The following is a 16236-nucleotide window of genomic DNA, read 5'->3' as shown; positions in this document are numbered from 1 at the left end:
TCTCCAAAAGGCCACCTGCAGGCCCTTCATTTCGGCTGCCCGGATGGAGGGCAAACAGGAAGGACGCTCTGGGGGGGGCAGGGGGCGGGACGTGGGGACTCTGCTGTCTTTGGAAGATTCGCAGTGGCTGGGCGGCAGATCCGTGATGGTTCTTGATGCTCCCGGCCTTGGCCAGTCCTGCTCCTCCTAAGCAAAAGAAAAAAGGCAAATCTCACGAGTGTGCGCTGGGAGGAGGGATACGGCTTTGCACAGCGCCTAGTCAAACTATGGAACTCCCTCCTGCAGGAGGCAGGGGCGGCCCCCAAATTGGATGGCTTGAAGAGAGGATGGGCCAAATTCCTGGAGGAGGAGAGGGAATTCCAGAATTCTTCTGGTAACCCCAGGAGGGAAGAGGCTGTTCTTGTGCTCGATTCCTGCCTCCGGATTATCCCATGACTGCATCTGCTTGGCCGCTGTGAGAACAGGGTGCTGGACCCGATGGGACCCCTTTGCCTTGATTCAGAGGGCTCTTCTAACCAGGGCCGGATCGAGGTTGGATGCGGCCCTCAGCTCCTGAAGGTAATGGGGCCCTTTCTATATCCAGCTGTCCTTTGTCAACAACAAATCGTTGCTGTTTTTTGTGTTGAATATATGCTATATGGCAATTTATGGACCTAGTAGGTATCTAAAGCCATTTACACATAACAAAATATGTATTTTATCAAAGTAATTGTTGAACTGAAATACAATTGAGAAGAAGTATATTAATATATCTTATTTTGGAAATGTACATCCAGTTTTTTCCCCCTTTAATTTTTTTGGGCCCCCCCTAGAGAGTGTTTAGCTTAGACATAAATACGGCACTGCTTCTAACATTGTACCAGGACACCCACAGGAAGGTCCAGGTTGCCCTGAGGACCCCTTCATGCCTGGGGGACACTTCCTTCCCACCACATCAAGTTCAGAGGACGGCCCCTGACCTTTGGCTACCACAGCCTGGGAGGGGAGGGGGCTCTGGGGCTGGGATCCTGCCTGGGGGCTTCCCCCTGGGGGCATCTACTTGGCCCCCGGCCCTGACCCAGCAGCCACACCCTTCTGGGGCTCCCATTGAGCCTCCAGCTGCAGAGGCAGTCTATCTCGACGCCCAGGAGGGCGGAGCTTGGAGTTCTTACGAGAGAGGGTAGGTGGGCGGAGCCTTTCGGGGGGGGCGCGTTTGCTCCTCCCCCGGCGCACCTGGTTGCCCCGGCAACGAAAAGGTGGTGCCGCCCACTCGCTTCCGAAGGTAGAGAGAGGCCCGTGGCTGGGCTGGCGCTCCCGTCGAGGCCCGGATGGATGGGTGTTTGGCCAATAGCTGCCGCGGAGCTCTTGCGAGAGACCAATCGGGAAGAGGAGAGGGAGGGGCGCCTCGCGGGAATTCCGCCCAATCGGAAAGCGACAGGGATGTCGCAGAGATAAGAAATTAGAGGTGTAGCAGCGCCAGCTACTTGTGAGGCAGCATCCAAGTTTTACCTTTTCTCATGAGGAAGCCTATTTGGCATAATGGAATTTCCCTTAAAATAAGGGAGAACTTGACAGCTATGTGTTCACGTTGGAAGAGAGAAAATGAAAGCGGCTGCTCGGAGAGAGGCCTCGTCCGCGTCCCCTCAAGACTCTCCTGGCTGGAGGCAGACAAGAGGAAGACGCCCCACGCTGAGGAAGCGCGCAGGACGATGCGTCGGCAGGAGCTCTCTCTACACTTTTCCTATCTCTATGGGTGACGGCTGGGAAGGACGGTCCTTTCCTCCCCCACTCCTTCCCCTTCTTAACCAATCAGCAAGCCGGCCGTGGCCGGCTGTTCGGACGGCCAATCGGGACGGGCGAGAGCAGGCGCGCGCCGTGCGTCCGCGCGGTGCATCCCGGGAGGCGTAGTTCTCCTTGTCTCGGCGTCCCTCCGCTCGCCCCTCGGCGCGTTTTCGGCTCCGCGATGCTCCGGGCGCGGCTCCTCCGGGCGCTGCTGGCGGCGCTGGCCGTGCAGGCGGCGGCGGGAGGCAAGTACTCGCGGGAAGCCAACGAGGAGAAGGCGGCGGCGGACAAGGCGGCGCCCCCCGCGGAATTCCGCCTGGTCAAGCTGAGCCAGGTGTGGGCGAAGGCGCAGCGGGTGAGTCGGAAAGGGACCCCCGGGGTCATCCAGCTCAACCCCCGCCAGGCAGGCAGCTCAGCTGGGCGACCTCCGCCGGGAAACCCCCCGGGAAGGAGGAGAGCCCGCCGCCCCGACGTCACGGGATCCCCCCCCCGCGGCCCCCCAAGAGCTATCTAGCCCAGCCCCTGGAAATGCAGGGGTCCGACCTCTCCCGGGAAACCTCCAAGGAAGGGGGGACCAGCCCCTTCCCGCCGTCGAAGGGGGCGCTGCTGGTGCCTTGCAGGTTAATGGCCGCTCTGGGGTTCATTGGGACGGAAAGCGGCACAAGAATGCCAAAGAAATCCAATTTCGTACTCAGAAAGTTACTCCTAACGTCGAGTCGGAGCCTCCATTCTCGTAAGGAACCGTCCCTCCCCACCCCCTCGGAGGAGCGGCCCCTGCTGGCCTCCATCGGGCCAATTGGCGGCTCTGGAAGACCCCCAACGGGAAAGGGTCACCCCCGCCTGCTGGGAAGGGTGCTGGGGGAGGGTGCGGCAACGTCTCCTGGGTCCAGGCGGCAGGGGCTGGACGGGGCTGGCGGGGCCCCGCTCAGTGGCGGATCTCTGGGCAGGGTTAATCTTTAGCCGGATCGGCGCCCGGAGGGGTTAATCTTCAGCCGCCCCACCAACTGGTGGTCTCTCCAAGGTGCCTGGCCGTCCTCCGGCTTCGCCCAGACGGACTCTTCCCTGGGGGTGAGGAGGCTTATTACAAGGGGGTCGGGAATCCAGTCTGAACAGGCGAGCAGGGGCGTAGCAAGGTAAATTGGTACCCGGGGGCAAAATTATTTTTGTCCCCCCCCCCGCCTCCCAGCCATGGGAAGGTCAGGTGGTACCCGGTGCGGAAAATTTCTTGTCAACCCCTCCATTGAACACCCCCCCCGCAAAAATGGTTTTACGTTATTTCATATTTTCTTACAAAGTAATAATAATAAATAACTTTTATTTATATCCCACCCTCCCTGGCTGAAGTCGGGCTCAGGGTGGCTAACATCAGATACATAACATTGGTATAAAATCAAACAATAATTAAATTACCTCCTAAAAACATCTCAAAATCAAATTAAAGTCTAATTAGATGGCTTTCCACAGGGTTAGGGTTGGGAACAGTAAGTGCTCCACTGAACTGAAATTTCAGCCTTCACGACATAGGAAAACCGCCAAGTAAACAGCTATTTTGGTGGAGGAGGGTCAAGATATTATCCGATATGCATGAAATTTCATATATAACTATATAATCCCTAGTATATTAAGATAAGACCTTCAGAGCAGGCATTTAAAAAATAAATAAATAAAAATTGTTCCTTGATAATTTGTCACCCCTCCATTATGGAACTTGGAGCAGCCCGCCCCCATCCCCCTTGCTACGCCCCTGCATTTAGGGCAGGTCCGGTTGTGTGGGGTGATTTTGGCAAGAGGGCTTGTCAATGGGAGGCGGGCAAGCAGGGAGGCAGCATCAAGGCAGTCTGGCCCCTTCCTCCATCTCCCTGGTCCCCCTCCCCACTGTCGCAGCCTAATACTTCCCCAGAAAGGACTCTTGTTCATGGAGCAGATCTTCCCTTTAGGGAAGCCGCACACCACTTGAATTTGATTCTCAGTTCAACTGATTTAGACCCTTCTCTGCCCCACCTCCCCAAATACCTTCTGTTTTTGCAGCTCCACCTCTCTGCTGTTAAATTGGCAGAGCTGCACAGCGATCTCAAAATTCAGGAGAAGGATGAGCTGAGCTGGAAGAAACTGAAGGCCGAAGGGCTGGATGAAGATGGAGAAAAGGAAGCCAAGCTCAGGCGCAATCTAAATGGTAAAGAATTGCTCCGTTCTGAGACCCGGCTTTGGGTCACTGAGGCTTTTTAAAAGAAACCCCAAATAAATAGGAAAAGCTGGTCATTTCCCACCCACCGCCTTCCCATTAGAAGTCTGCATGCCTTAGGCTGTGGTGCGGTGATAATTGAGAATAGTGTTAGCTACAAACTCATTGATGCATCTGGTGTCAAGAGATCTGAGAGGCTGTGGGAGTAGCTTTCAATCATCTGGGTTCTTTGCATGGAAGCTCCCCTCTGAGTCACTGCAAAACTTCCTGCAAAGTGTTTTGCAATTTAACTGGCTCCGTGTTCTGCAAAAATTCCTGAGCAAGCGCTGGCTCTTGTGGAGCTGGCTGCAAACGGTGGGCTGCTTCAAGTTCAGCTCTTGCCTAAGTTCCTTTCTGCTAGGTTTTCCCAGGTGGAGGCTAATGTCCCGTGTCTGTCTTGCAGGCTGCTTCTGGGCACAACGGACTGGCTTCCCAGGCTGCTAGGAATGGCATTTGCCTGGGGAGACGTGTTTTGGTGTCTCCACCTGCCGTTAGATGGAAGATACAAGAGCAGGATTTGGGGCAGTCCTGGATGAGAAGCAGGACAGTGTTCTGGGTGTAAATATCCTCCACTTTCAAGAAATTGCACTTTTCCCTAGAACTGCCACCAGCATCCCCCTTGGTCCCTCAAGATGTTTTGACCTTTGCTAAGCAGGAAGACACCTTCAGGATGCCATAACGGTTGATGCTTGGTGGAAATATGGTCCTAAGCCTGCCCTTGTGGTCCTGGGCAGGCATGCGTTGCTTTGCTGAGCCAGACAGAAGTCCCTTTAATCCTGGGTTCTGTTTCCCATAATGGCACATTAGATGCCTGTGGGGGCAACGGACTGCCCCCTGGAAAATGACCAGTGGGCCACTAATTTTGGCTTTGCCCACCTCTGGCAAAGTGAACAAACATGCCCGGGAGATAAGAGTCCCTCAGCATTTTTTGGTCTTGCTTCTGGCATATGAAAAAATTGGTGTTGGCCTTTAAAGTCCAACTCCCCATCAAGGGACCTGGTACCCCCCCCCCCCCAGTTCATTATCTGTCAGAGAGGAATGAATGGAGGCAGGAGCAAGGAAGAAAGCAAGGCAGATCTTTACTTTTCTGTTGCAACAGAGTCCCTCCCCCCAGAACTTGCAAGGAGGTGAGGATCCAGAACAAAGGTGTGTAGCAACTTTGAAAGGCTTTATAAATTGCCCAGCCCCTTAGCCAGAGACCACCCAGAAGCACCATGCACCCTAAAAATGGGTTGCACATGTAACTCAGGCCAAGCTCAGGTTTCTGCAACACATTTGCAAGTCTGTCACTCAGAGATTTGAACAATACCAGATCATTAACAGGGCTTCAGACTTGCAGGTGTAAAGACTGCTGGCTGTGGAGGAATGGTTTTTGCAAGAACTTCACTTCCTTCTCTCTGTTTGGAACTGGGTCTCGCAGTCCAGCTGGAGGCTAAAGAGGGCCTTGCTTTTGCTCTCTGGACTGTCTAATGCACTCAAATAAAGTGCCTCTTTTCCCAGAAAACACTTCTTAAATTGTTGAAGGGTGAAGGATCAGGGTTTTTTTTTAGGGGGAGGGGTGTGTGTATTCCTTAAAATTCGTGCAACCCTTCCGTTGCCCCTCCAGTGATTCTGGCCAAGTATGGAATGGATGGGAAGAAAGACGCGCAGCTGGGAGACACAAACCACATCAAAGACGGCCTGGAGAACGATGTGCTTGACGATCCCCGGCTGGAGAAGCTCTGGAACAAGGTCTGTCTTTGGATGTGCTTTTTTTGCTGGGTGGGGGGTGGTCCTGTTGTGTCCACAATGTCAGCAGGTGTGTGGATCCAGTCCCTGATTTGCTAGTCTAATAGAAATGCAGCACAGGGAGAAGCAATCAGCAGTTGGGGGGGCATTTAACTCTTAACACTGTACCTGCAGAATTCCCCCCTGCAAATACAGAGGCCCCTTTCCTCCCAGAAAGACTCACGTCTGATTCCAGAGTTCGGCTGTAGTGATTGATAGATAGATATCAAGGGGAACCATTTGGAGCATTCTGCCCTCCCCTAATTCTGCCCTGTAGACGCCTCCCAGCCTAAGTCTTGCAAGGGAAACTCGTCTCCGAAGGATAGTGACCTTGGGAGACTCTGAGTCCTTTAAGAAGGGGAGTGGTTCGTGACAGTTCCACTTCACACATCTTTTTGCTAGGTGGAAGAAGTTTCTTGGCCCTGACAGCTGGGCTCTGTCTCCACTATCAGAAGCCCCTGTTATAAGATAAACGGCTCCCTTTCCCTTATGGAGTCCCTAAGTGGGTTCCCCATTGGTAGGAGCAAATAACAGAGGCCAGCCAGAGAATATTGAGAAGCAAAGCGGCTAGTAAGCCTGATCTGGATTAAACTCTTGCAACAAGGTCCCCCGTTCACCCCACACAGGAGGGAGGAGAGGAACCCAGAACATTGGTGTGCAAGTTCTTCTATAGACTTTTGAAATTGCCTCCCCTGTAGCTCAAGACCACCCCCCAAACATCATCCATACATCACAGAAGGAGGTGGTCCCCAGAAGAAATTTGAGTGTGTTGCTTCTCTCCTGTCTGCCAGGATACCTGATAAGGCCTTATCTGATTGCCTTTTCTGGGTAGCCTGGCCATTCCTTGGAGATGGTAAATCCTTAATCTCTTGCGCATATTGAGAGTGTGCTCAGCTTAACAGATACCGGTACTTGCCAGACTGTATTTACAGGGAGGTGTCAGCCCCTCCAGTCCAAAGACCATTGTAAAGCTTTTCCCATTTCCTTCCTCCTTGCAGAGAAATATCTGAGGTCTATTTGGGAGAGTCAAAATGGCTTCAGGATTGTTCTCCTGTGCTATTTCAGACACGTGGGCTATAGACTTATGTATGTGTTTGCCTTGTACATTTTTGTACATTTATTTGTTTATTTATTTCCATTCTTCCTTCATTACAATCCACCTTTACATCCATATACATATATCTCATATCGGAAAGGAAATAGAAGATATCCATAAACCAATCTTCACCCCCCCCCCTTATCGCATCTCCCTTCCCACTTCCCTCCACCCCATCTCAATTTCCTTTCACCTTTATATTGTTACTAACCTGCGTTCCTTACTTCCTCTTCTCCTTTTCTTCCCTTCTGTATTTGTTTGTCTTCCTTTAAACACTACTTTTTATACCTTATATACTTCACATTTTAGTCTAGGCACATTAGCATATTATTTTTGGATCAGCACTTTGCCAAATAATCTTCATAATATTTCCATTCATTTCTTAACTTTTGGTTGGACTGATTTCGTATTGCCGCTGTTAATTTAGCCGAGGTTCAATATTCATTTAATTTATTAATCCAATCTTCCTTTGTTGGAACATTTATTTTTTATACTGTATATAAGACCTTAGAATTCCCATAACACCCCTTATTTTGGGTTGCCGGGAATCCCCTTTGGCCTGATCCTGCCGGCTCCTCCTGCATCGTTCCTCCTGCCCTTCTCTTTGCCTCCCAGTTCTTCTGCTTCTTGCACCGAGAGCTGCTTCCCTTGAGGCAGGAACCGTGGAAATTCTCGCTTTTAGGAACAGCAGTTGTAGATTTTGTGAGGGTTGAACTAAATGACTTTTCAGGTCCCTCCCAGCGCTGATTCCTCAGCTCCAGCAGAACCAGTGGCAACTTTCCTCAGCTCCAGCAGAACCAGAATCAGGTGCCTCAAAACAGGGTTTCTAGGGAGCAAAAATGTGTAGGGCACAGTGGCAGGAGTCAAAGAAATTTTGTGTGCCCCACGTTGCAGTCCAGCAGCTTCCAAAGCAGGATATTCCACAAAGCGCTGTTGGCCAAGTGTGGGATTCCCCTCTTGCTACTGGTCTTTCTTGGATCTCTCTCTCCAAGGCCAAAACTTCAGGGAAGTTCACTGACGAAGAGCTGGACAAGCTGTGGAGGGAGTTCAGGCACCACAAAGAGAAAGTCCATGACTACAACCTGCTGCTGGAGGCCGTCAGTCGGACGGAAGGTAGTTCTCCCTCCTGCCACCTCCTTTTTTCTAAATAATTTCTTTTAATTTTTTCATTAATAACACTCCAATTGATAGAATATCATATCTTGCCACATCATAATACAAATAATAAAGCCAGTTATACATTGCAGATTATATATTTTAAAAAGACTTCCGATGTTCTGGCTGGTCAAGGGAATTTTTTTTATTTCTTGCTCCTGTTTTTTCTTCCTTGTTTATTCCCAATATCATAGTTCCCATCTTAATCCTTTGTCTTACCTTGACAGCCACTGGTGTGAGACTTTCACCTCCTGCCACCCCCTTGACCCCCTTAGGTAATCCCACCCCTCACTTGGGGACAGGGCAGATTTAATTTAAATCACTAGTCAGTAAGACTGGATTTAAAAAATTTTTTTTGCAGAAAGACTCATTCTGGCATATTTACAACCAGATGAAGGTTTCATTTTTGGAATAATAAATTTTCAGAGTACTTTTTACAGTTATATTGAAAATTACTGATTTGGTTATATTAGAAGTACGTAGACAGAGAATTATGAAATTATTGTGAGGTTTAATAAGTTAACTGTTTAGATTTGGACAACTTCTCTGCTGTGCTTTATTGGAAGGAGAAAAATAATCATTTCCTTCCTAACAATTTAAACAATTTATTTAACTAAAATGATAACATTATAGCAGATGTAACTGTATTTGTTAACTGATGTGGTTAAACAATTTTTTTTTTTAAACAACAACCTTAGGAGTTTTAGCATACATGAAAAACTTAAAACAAATCCTTATTTCATGATGAATAGCCTTTGGACTGTAATGTAACTTAAACAGAAAATCTTTAGAAAGATTTTTCCTCCAAAAGCATTTTATTTTAAAAATCCCATTTAAATAAAAAAGCAGGTTTGTTTTTTTTAAATCATTGATGCCCCCCCCCCCCTGCTTTGGGAGCCTTCTCCCACCCGTGGCTTCCTCGGGCTGATGGCGTTTTCTGTTGCGCTCCTCCTGGCCCTCCCAGACGTCCACAAGAACATGATTGCCGACCTGGAAGAGGAGGAGGAGGTTCCCCGCAAGCACGACCTGCTGCACCAGAAGCACTCTGAGCTCAAGGAGAAGCTGCACAGCATCAACCAGGGCTTTGAGCGGCTGCGCAGGGTCACCCACCAGGGCTATGACGACTCCAGCGGTAGGTCTCTCCTCCCCCGCCACTTGCACCTGCGGGTTTTCTGGCTGGGGCACGGGTGGGTCTTGGCCAGGGGTCAGCAGACTTTTTCAGCAGGCGGCCAGTCCACTGTCCCTCAGACCTTGTGGGGGGCCGGACTATATTTTGAATAGAAATGTGAACAAATTCCTATGCCCCACAAATAACCCAGAGATGCATTTTAAATAAAAGCACACATTCTACTCATGTAAAAACACGCTGATTCCCGGACCATCCACAGGCTGGATTTAGAAGGCGATTGGGCTGGATCTGCCCCCGAGCCTTAGTTTGCCTATCAATGGGCTTGGTGAGGGGTCCCCAACCTGCGGCCCATGGACTGAAAGCTGCCCACAGAGGCCGTTTAACTGGCCCACGAGCCCCCCCCCCCCGAACCGAGCCGCCCGCTCAGCAAGTCCCCCCGCGCTGCGCTAAACTGGCCCGGCACGGAGACACTCTTCCGTGGCTCTGGAAATTGCTTCTGCGCATGCCCAGATGCTGAAAATCACTCCTGCGTAGGCGCGATTTTTGGCATCTGGGCTTTTGCAGAAGCTATTTCCAGAGCTGCTGGAATCGCGCTATGCCAGTCTGGCCCGCGGAGGATCTCTGCTGGAGTGATCTGGCCCATGCCCAGTAAACTTTGCCAACCCCTGGTCTGGGCCAATCCCTCAGCGTGGCCTTCACAAATTCCACAACTGTCCCCTCGCTTTGGAGACGGGTGTCCTTCCCTGGCAGCCTCTGCTGGTACCTTGCTCAGGCACCTGTGTGGAGCGGCATTTGGGCTGGGAGGGAGGCAGCAGGGAGGGTAGTTGTCAAGGCAATGGGGTAGGGAAGCCGATGTGTCTGGATGCTGTGGCCGGAAGTCCCAGGAGGGGGACTTGCTGGGCTGTGGGGCTGCTGTCTGGCTTGGGGGCTGCTTCTCTTTGGGGGCAACTGGTTGCCCACTGTAGGACCCAGCTTGCTGTACCAGATGGGCCCCCTTTGGCCTCATCCTGATGCAGCCAACTACCCTCCTGAGGTTTTCTCTCGCTCACTCTTTGAACAATTGAAATAAGATGGACAGAGCTCCAGGAGCTTCTCAGCTGGAGTTTAATAGAGGGGAAATAATTTCTCTTTTCCTGCACAAGTATTTCCTGAGTGAGTGCGGAACAAATATCAATGAAGCCTTTTTGCAGTTCAGCTGCCGCTGTTTGAGTTTCCACACAGAAATCTCCTTTGTTCCTCCAGAATTTGAGGAGCCCCGAGTGATTGACTTGTGGGATCTGGCTAAATCCACCAATTTCACAGAGAAAGAGCTTGAATCGCTTCGGGTATGTTGGCTTAAACCTGCCTGGTTTGGGGGCTTTTCTGGCTTCATTCTGATCATCCTCTTGGCCGAGACACAAATGCAGTAGGGTTGCCCTTCTTGCTTTAACCTTGGGGCTCCAGTTGGGTGCCTTGTGCTGCGTTAATCGGAAACGAGGCTGGCATCTGGAAGAGCTGAGTTTGGAAGGGGTCCCAGACTGATTTGTAACAAATGCGTCCGTCTGAAAAACGCTTCGCGTTCTTTGCAGAAGGGATGGTTCTGGCGTCTCCATCCTTCCTTGGTTCTCTCTGGGTGGCTGAGGGTGCAAAGGATCATGTGTGTGTTTGGGGGGGTGTTGCTGTGACATGTGGGGTGTGATCCATGAGAGGCAGTCTAAGTACAACATTCCTTGAAATGCTAGAGAAGACACGTGAGGGAACGTTTGGTCCAACCCTGGCTTCCTCAACCTCGGCCCTCCAGATGTTTTTGGCCTACAACTCCCGTGATCCCTAGCTAGCAGGACCAGTGGTCAGGCATGATGGGAATTGTAGTCTCAAAACATCTGGAGGGCTGAGTTTGAGGAAGCCTGGTCCAGCCAGCCAGAACTTCCTGTTCCTCCTGGCTGGAGCATCCTTCCTTTTCCATGTGATAGAAGGTGGGCGTGACCTAACCTGTCCAGGTAACAAAAGGATGAGTCACGCAGCACACCTCCCCCCCTTTTTTTACTTTCTTCTTCGTTTGACCAACTTCTAGCTAGGACTGCTCTGCTAGCTCTCAGCTAGCAGAAGCACTGGGATTATTCCCCCATATGGGGTAGATCCACATGTACAGATTTGTAACTAAGTCTGTGAACTGGTGTAACTAAACTTCTTTTATTGACTTTGAATAAGATTGTGGCGTCTATATTCTTTTAAGAGGGAGTCAAGTCAACTTACCAGGAATGTACAATTCAATCTGAGACAGACTGAATTGTATAATAGTGAGAGGCTCACACGAGCCTGCAACCAGCTATCTGCTGTGCATGTGAGAAGGGGAATGTAACTCTGCTAAGTAAAGGAACTTGCTAGCGCAAGTTAGGAAGGATATTAATAAACAATATATCCTTTCTTGCCACCCTGAACATTCCCACATGACTTGGGTGCGCTCTCCGTCCTTCCTTGGTTCTCTGGGTGGTTGAGGGTGCAAAGGATTGTGTGTGTGTTTGGGGGGTTGCTGAGCACCTCCTCGAGGGCACAGGACACTGCTGTGCACACCTGCGTATTTATCGTGAACCCCTTTAAGATCTTTCAGGTACTAATAAAAGGAAACGATGTCGCCTGCTTTTCCAGGAAGAGCTCAAACACTTTGAAGCGAAGGTCGAGAAGCACCACCATTACCAGAAGCAGCTGGAGATTTCGCACCAGAAGATGAGGCACATTGAAGGGATGGGAGACGAGGAGCATCTCAGCCGCAACAAGGAGAAGACCGCCATGCTGGAGGAGAAGACCAAGGAGCTGGGCTACAAGGTGCACAGGGGAGCCTCTGGGGGGTCCAGGAGCCCCTGTTCTTCAACCCCCCTTGCACATTAATCTGGGGGTGCTCTGTGGTCTCAGGGAGAGGTGGGAAATCTAAGCCAGCCTTGCTTTAGGGGAGACAGGTTTGCAGATGACACCAAATTGGGAGGGGTGGCTAATACCCCAGAGGACAGGATCACATTTCAAAATTGACCCCTTAACAGATTAGAGAACTGGGCCAAAGCAAACAAGATGAATTTTAACAGGGAGAAATGTAAAGTACTACACTTGGGCAAAAAATAATGAAAGGCACAAATACAGGATAGGTGACACCTGGCTTGAGAGCAGTACATGTGAAAAGGATCTAGGAGTCTTGGTAGACCACAAACTTGACATGAGTCAACAGTGTGATGCAGCAGCTAAAAAAGCCAATGCAATTCTGGGCTGCATCAATAGGAGTATAGCATTTAGATCAGACCTCACCTGGAATACTGTGTCCAGTTCTGGGCACCCCAGTTCAAGAAGGATACTGACAAGCTGGAACGTGTCCAGAAGAGGGCAACCAAAATGGTCAAAGGCCTGGAAACGATGCCTTTAACAGGGAGAAATGTAAAGTACTACACTTGGGCAAAAAATAATGAAAGGCACAAATACAGGATAGGTGACACCTGGCTTGAGAGCAGTACATGTGAAAAGGATCTAGGAGTCTTGGTAGACCACAAACTTGACATGAGTCAACAGTGTGATGCAGCAGCTAAAAAAGCCAATGCAATTCTGGGCTGCATCAATAGGAGTATAGCATTTAGATCAGACCTCACCTGGAATACTGTGTCCAGTTCTGGGCACCCCAGTTCAAGAAGGATACTGACAAGCTGGAACGTGTCCAGAAGAGGGCAACCAAAATGGTCAAAGGCCTGGAAACGATGCCTTATGAGGAACGGCTTAGGGAGCTGGGTATGTTTAGCCTGGAGAAGAGAAGGTTAATGGGTGATATGATAGCCATGTTCAAATATATAAAAGGATGTCATGTAGAGGAGGAAGAAAGGTTGTTTTCTGCTGCTCCAGAGAAGCAGACACGGGGCAATGGATACAAACTACAAGAAAGAAGATTCCACCTAAACATTAGGAAGAACTTCCTGACAGTGAGAGCTGTTCGGCAGTGGAATTTGCTACCAAGGAGTGTGGTGGAGTCTCCTTCTTTGGAGGTCTTTAAGCGGAGGCTGGACAGCCGTCCGTCAGGAATGCTTTGATGGTGTTTCCTGCTTGGCAGGGGGTTGGACTGGATGGCCCTTGGGGTCTCTTCCAACTCTAGGATTCTATGAGACAGCGCTGGAGATGGAAGGGGTGGATGCCTTCCTAAGCAATCTGCTTGTCCACAAATGCGCAGGCGCTGCTGGTCCCAAGGCAATGTCCTTCCAGCACCCCAAGATCCTAAGAACTGCTCCCCCCCAACCCCCCGACATCCCCTGGGGGTGGGGCTGCCCTTGCTGCTTGCATGTGTCCAGGCGGGATTCCTTGGTGCGGCCGTATTCAGAGCAGCAGGAGCAAGCGGATGTTTGTCTCTTTGCTGAGATGCGGCCATTTCCTTTACGCTGAAATGCACCTGTCTCTTGTCTTCTCAGGTCAAGAAACACCTGCAGGACTTGTCCACCAGAATTTCCAGAGGCCTTCAGCACAATGAACTTTGAAACTTCCTTGTTCTCGTAGGATCTCTGTACATTGATCAAAATCAGTATATCCCAAGGTTTATATAATTACTTAAAATTCTGATGCAAATTGTCTTCGGTACAGCCGCCTCCTCCTAGTTTCTCTCCTAATCATTTATATCAGTGAATCTTTTAAGACGTTCTCCGAGAACTGGGCCCGCAGGCCTCAAAGCACTGCAGAACAGAAGGCTTTGAAGTGAGAGAGGGGTTTGGAAGGAAAGGGAAGGTTCGGAGAAGTCCCTGAACTGCTATTGGCAGGTGGGGAGGTTGCTAAAGATTTCCAGGCACAGTGTTGATTTCTCCTCCTGAATAAAGGAGCAAAATGTGGACACAGCCGTCAGCCTAGAAGAATCGGGATAATGTGTGCCTTTGCTGTGGCACCTGCAGGGACCAAGTTGTTGTGTGTGGTGCAAAAGGACCCCGGAGCGACCGGCCAGATAGGCAGAATCCCCCTCCCTCCCTCCCTCCTTCCTCCTTCCCCTCCTCCTCCTCCTCCTCTTTCCTAGAGCCATCAGAGGAGGAGGAGGAGAGGGTGCCTGTTGCTGCTGAGTCCCCCTCCTGCTCTTCCCTCCAAAGTCCTCTGCCCCTCCTCACCAGCAGAGAGCGTCGGGCAGACCCTTTTCTCTGAGCGTGGGGCTGGCTCCTGGGGAAACTGAGGCTGCCTGTGGGGCGGTTTCCCTTGAGAGCATGTTGGGAACTGGGGGCGGGGGGAGTTCCTTGCTTAAGGACCCTGATGAGGGAGAAGGGAGGCTGCCAGGAAGAGGGGTGGGATTTGTAGGAAGGAGTGACACTGAGTAGCTTGGGCACCTCCGTTTAATTCCGTGTTTCTGTTCCATTTTGTGAAATAAACGGTCCGACTAAGGTCTTGGTCTTGTAATGATTGCAGGAGCTTGGCTGCGCTGGGGTGCTTGCCGTTTCTCTGGCCTTTCCATCTCCCAGCGGCTGGCAGGATGACACAGTCGGGGGAAACAGGATGGTGACTTGGGGATGGGGGGGGTCCTGGCCAGAGTCCCTGGATGGCCCCTCCCAGCAGGAAGCTGTGCTTTGGGGAAACCCCTGGGATGAAAATTCTGGACCAAGGCTAGCTCAGCCAGGTACCTTTTAGCCAGACACAGACTGAGCAGGGACTGGTGTCCTAGCGATTTTTGCATTGATTAATTTGTCTCGGAATCTCTGTGGTTTTGATTACCGTATTTTTCTGTGTATAAGATGCCCCCGATTTTGGGGGACTAAATTCAAAGAAAGTGAGGGGAGATGGTCCAAAGTTGTTGAGCTTTTTTTAGGAGGAATTGCGCACACACCATCACCCCACCCCAGCAGGGCCGTTGCTGGGGGTTGGCAAAGTGGGCAGCCTCTCCCCCCACGCCACTGTGGGCAGGAAACGCTCCCTAGAGTGCGCGCCTCCCACAGCGGCATGGGGGGGAGTTGTGGGGCCCGCTAACCAGCCGGCTGGTGGCGCACAGCTTCCCCCCCCCCCCCATGTCACTAACCATGTATAGGATGTCCCCAGTTTTTTTACTTGATTTTTGAGTAAAAAACCTCGCCTAATACATGGGAAAATATGGTAGTTGCTCACTGCTGTGAATACACAGAAGGGTATGAAATGGCCACAGTCTTGCTGGTGGAACAGAAGCACATTTCTCCCCCAGTGCAAGGACATTTCTCTCTGTCTCCATCACTTGAAGCACAAAGTGGGCAGCGGGGGGGGGGGAGCAGAGAAAGGCAGGCAAGACGGCAGACCCAGCTCCCCAGGGCCTTTTTTTCTAGGCTAGCCGCCTTGCAGTGAATGGGAACTGCTTGACAGCACCCTCCTTTTGCAAGGGTGAGCGTGTGAAAAAGAGGAGTCAAAGGTGTTGTGGATGACAGAAAAAGAAAGCAGGCGAGAGGGCGCCCTGGGGCACAACCCTCTTCAGTTCTGTTTAGTGTCCTTCAATAATTGAAAACTTAAAGAGGGAAAAAACCACCTCAGCCTTCCCCTCTTTACCTCTTAAGGCCTGGCTTCTGGCAGGCTTTCTGCTGTTCCTGCGCAGGATTTGTGCGTGCTGCGTTGAGCAATTGGGGCCAGGCTGGCTCTGAGCCACACGTGTTTTCTTCTCCGCTGTCCTCTTGGCTTGGCCGTGATCCCCCCCCCCCAGTTTAATATATTATTTGTATTTATTTAGGCTATATTTTTAGCCCGATGTTCAATCATAATGATTTCCAAAGCAGAAGACAATTGAATTACAATAATACAAATGTAATAATAAAACTGCGCAACAGCAGAAGGGCAAGATAAAATCAAAAGCCAACATTAAAAAATGGATCTTTGGTTTATGTTTCTGCCAGCAGGGAACAGCTTTAGCCACAAAGTTAGTTGAGTTGCTTGGCCATTTCTGAGTAGGAAGCAGGTTGCCCTGAAGATGCTGAGCTCTGCAGTCTCCCCTGGGCCTGGCACAAGGGAGCGCCCCCCCCCTGTAGAGCATCTCTGCTGTATGATTGGCGCATCCCTTGGCGTGGCACAGAGAGGGTGGTCCCAGCTCTCAGGTCATGCACTGCTGATCCCTGGGCTGAGGCCTGCGATGGGCGGGTGTTCGGCTTCATTTTGGGAAAGCTGTTTTGTTGCAAAAAG

General features: G+C 50.7%; 1 protein-coding gene across 1 annotated transcript; it reads left to right on the top strand.

Annotated features, from left to right (window-relative positions):
• The first annotated feature begins 1927 nt into the window (after positions 1 to 1927).
• Positions 1928 to 13689, top strand: LRPAP1 (LDL receptor related protein associated protein 1). The gene is made up of 8 exons (XM_033164269.1): positions 1928 to 2116; positions 3790 to 3934; positions 5589 to 5713; positions 7838 to 7958; positions 8965 to 9132; positions 10372 to 10454; positions 11758 to 11934; positions 13545 to 13689. Exons 1-8 carry the CDS (start codon positions 1943 to 1945, stop codon positions 13608 to 13610), a joined length of 1059 nt encoding a protein of 352 aa, XP_033020160.1. The 5' UTR covers positions 1928 to 1942; the 3' UTR covers positions 13611 to 13689.
• The last annotated feature ends 2547 nt before the right edge of the window (positions 13690 to 16236 follow it).

This window comes from Lacerta agilis, chromosome 11 (genome assembly GCF_009819535.1).
Source record: "Lacerta agilis isolate rLacAgi1 chromosome 11, rLacAgi1.pri, whole genome shotgun sequence".
In the NCBI taxonomy this organism is placed as follows: domain Eukaryota; kingdom Metazoa; phylum Chordata; class Lepidosauria; order Squamata; family Lacertidae; genus Lacerta; species Lacerta agilis.
This window is presented reverse-complemented; position numbering and strand designations above follow the sequence as displayed.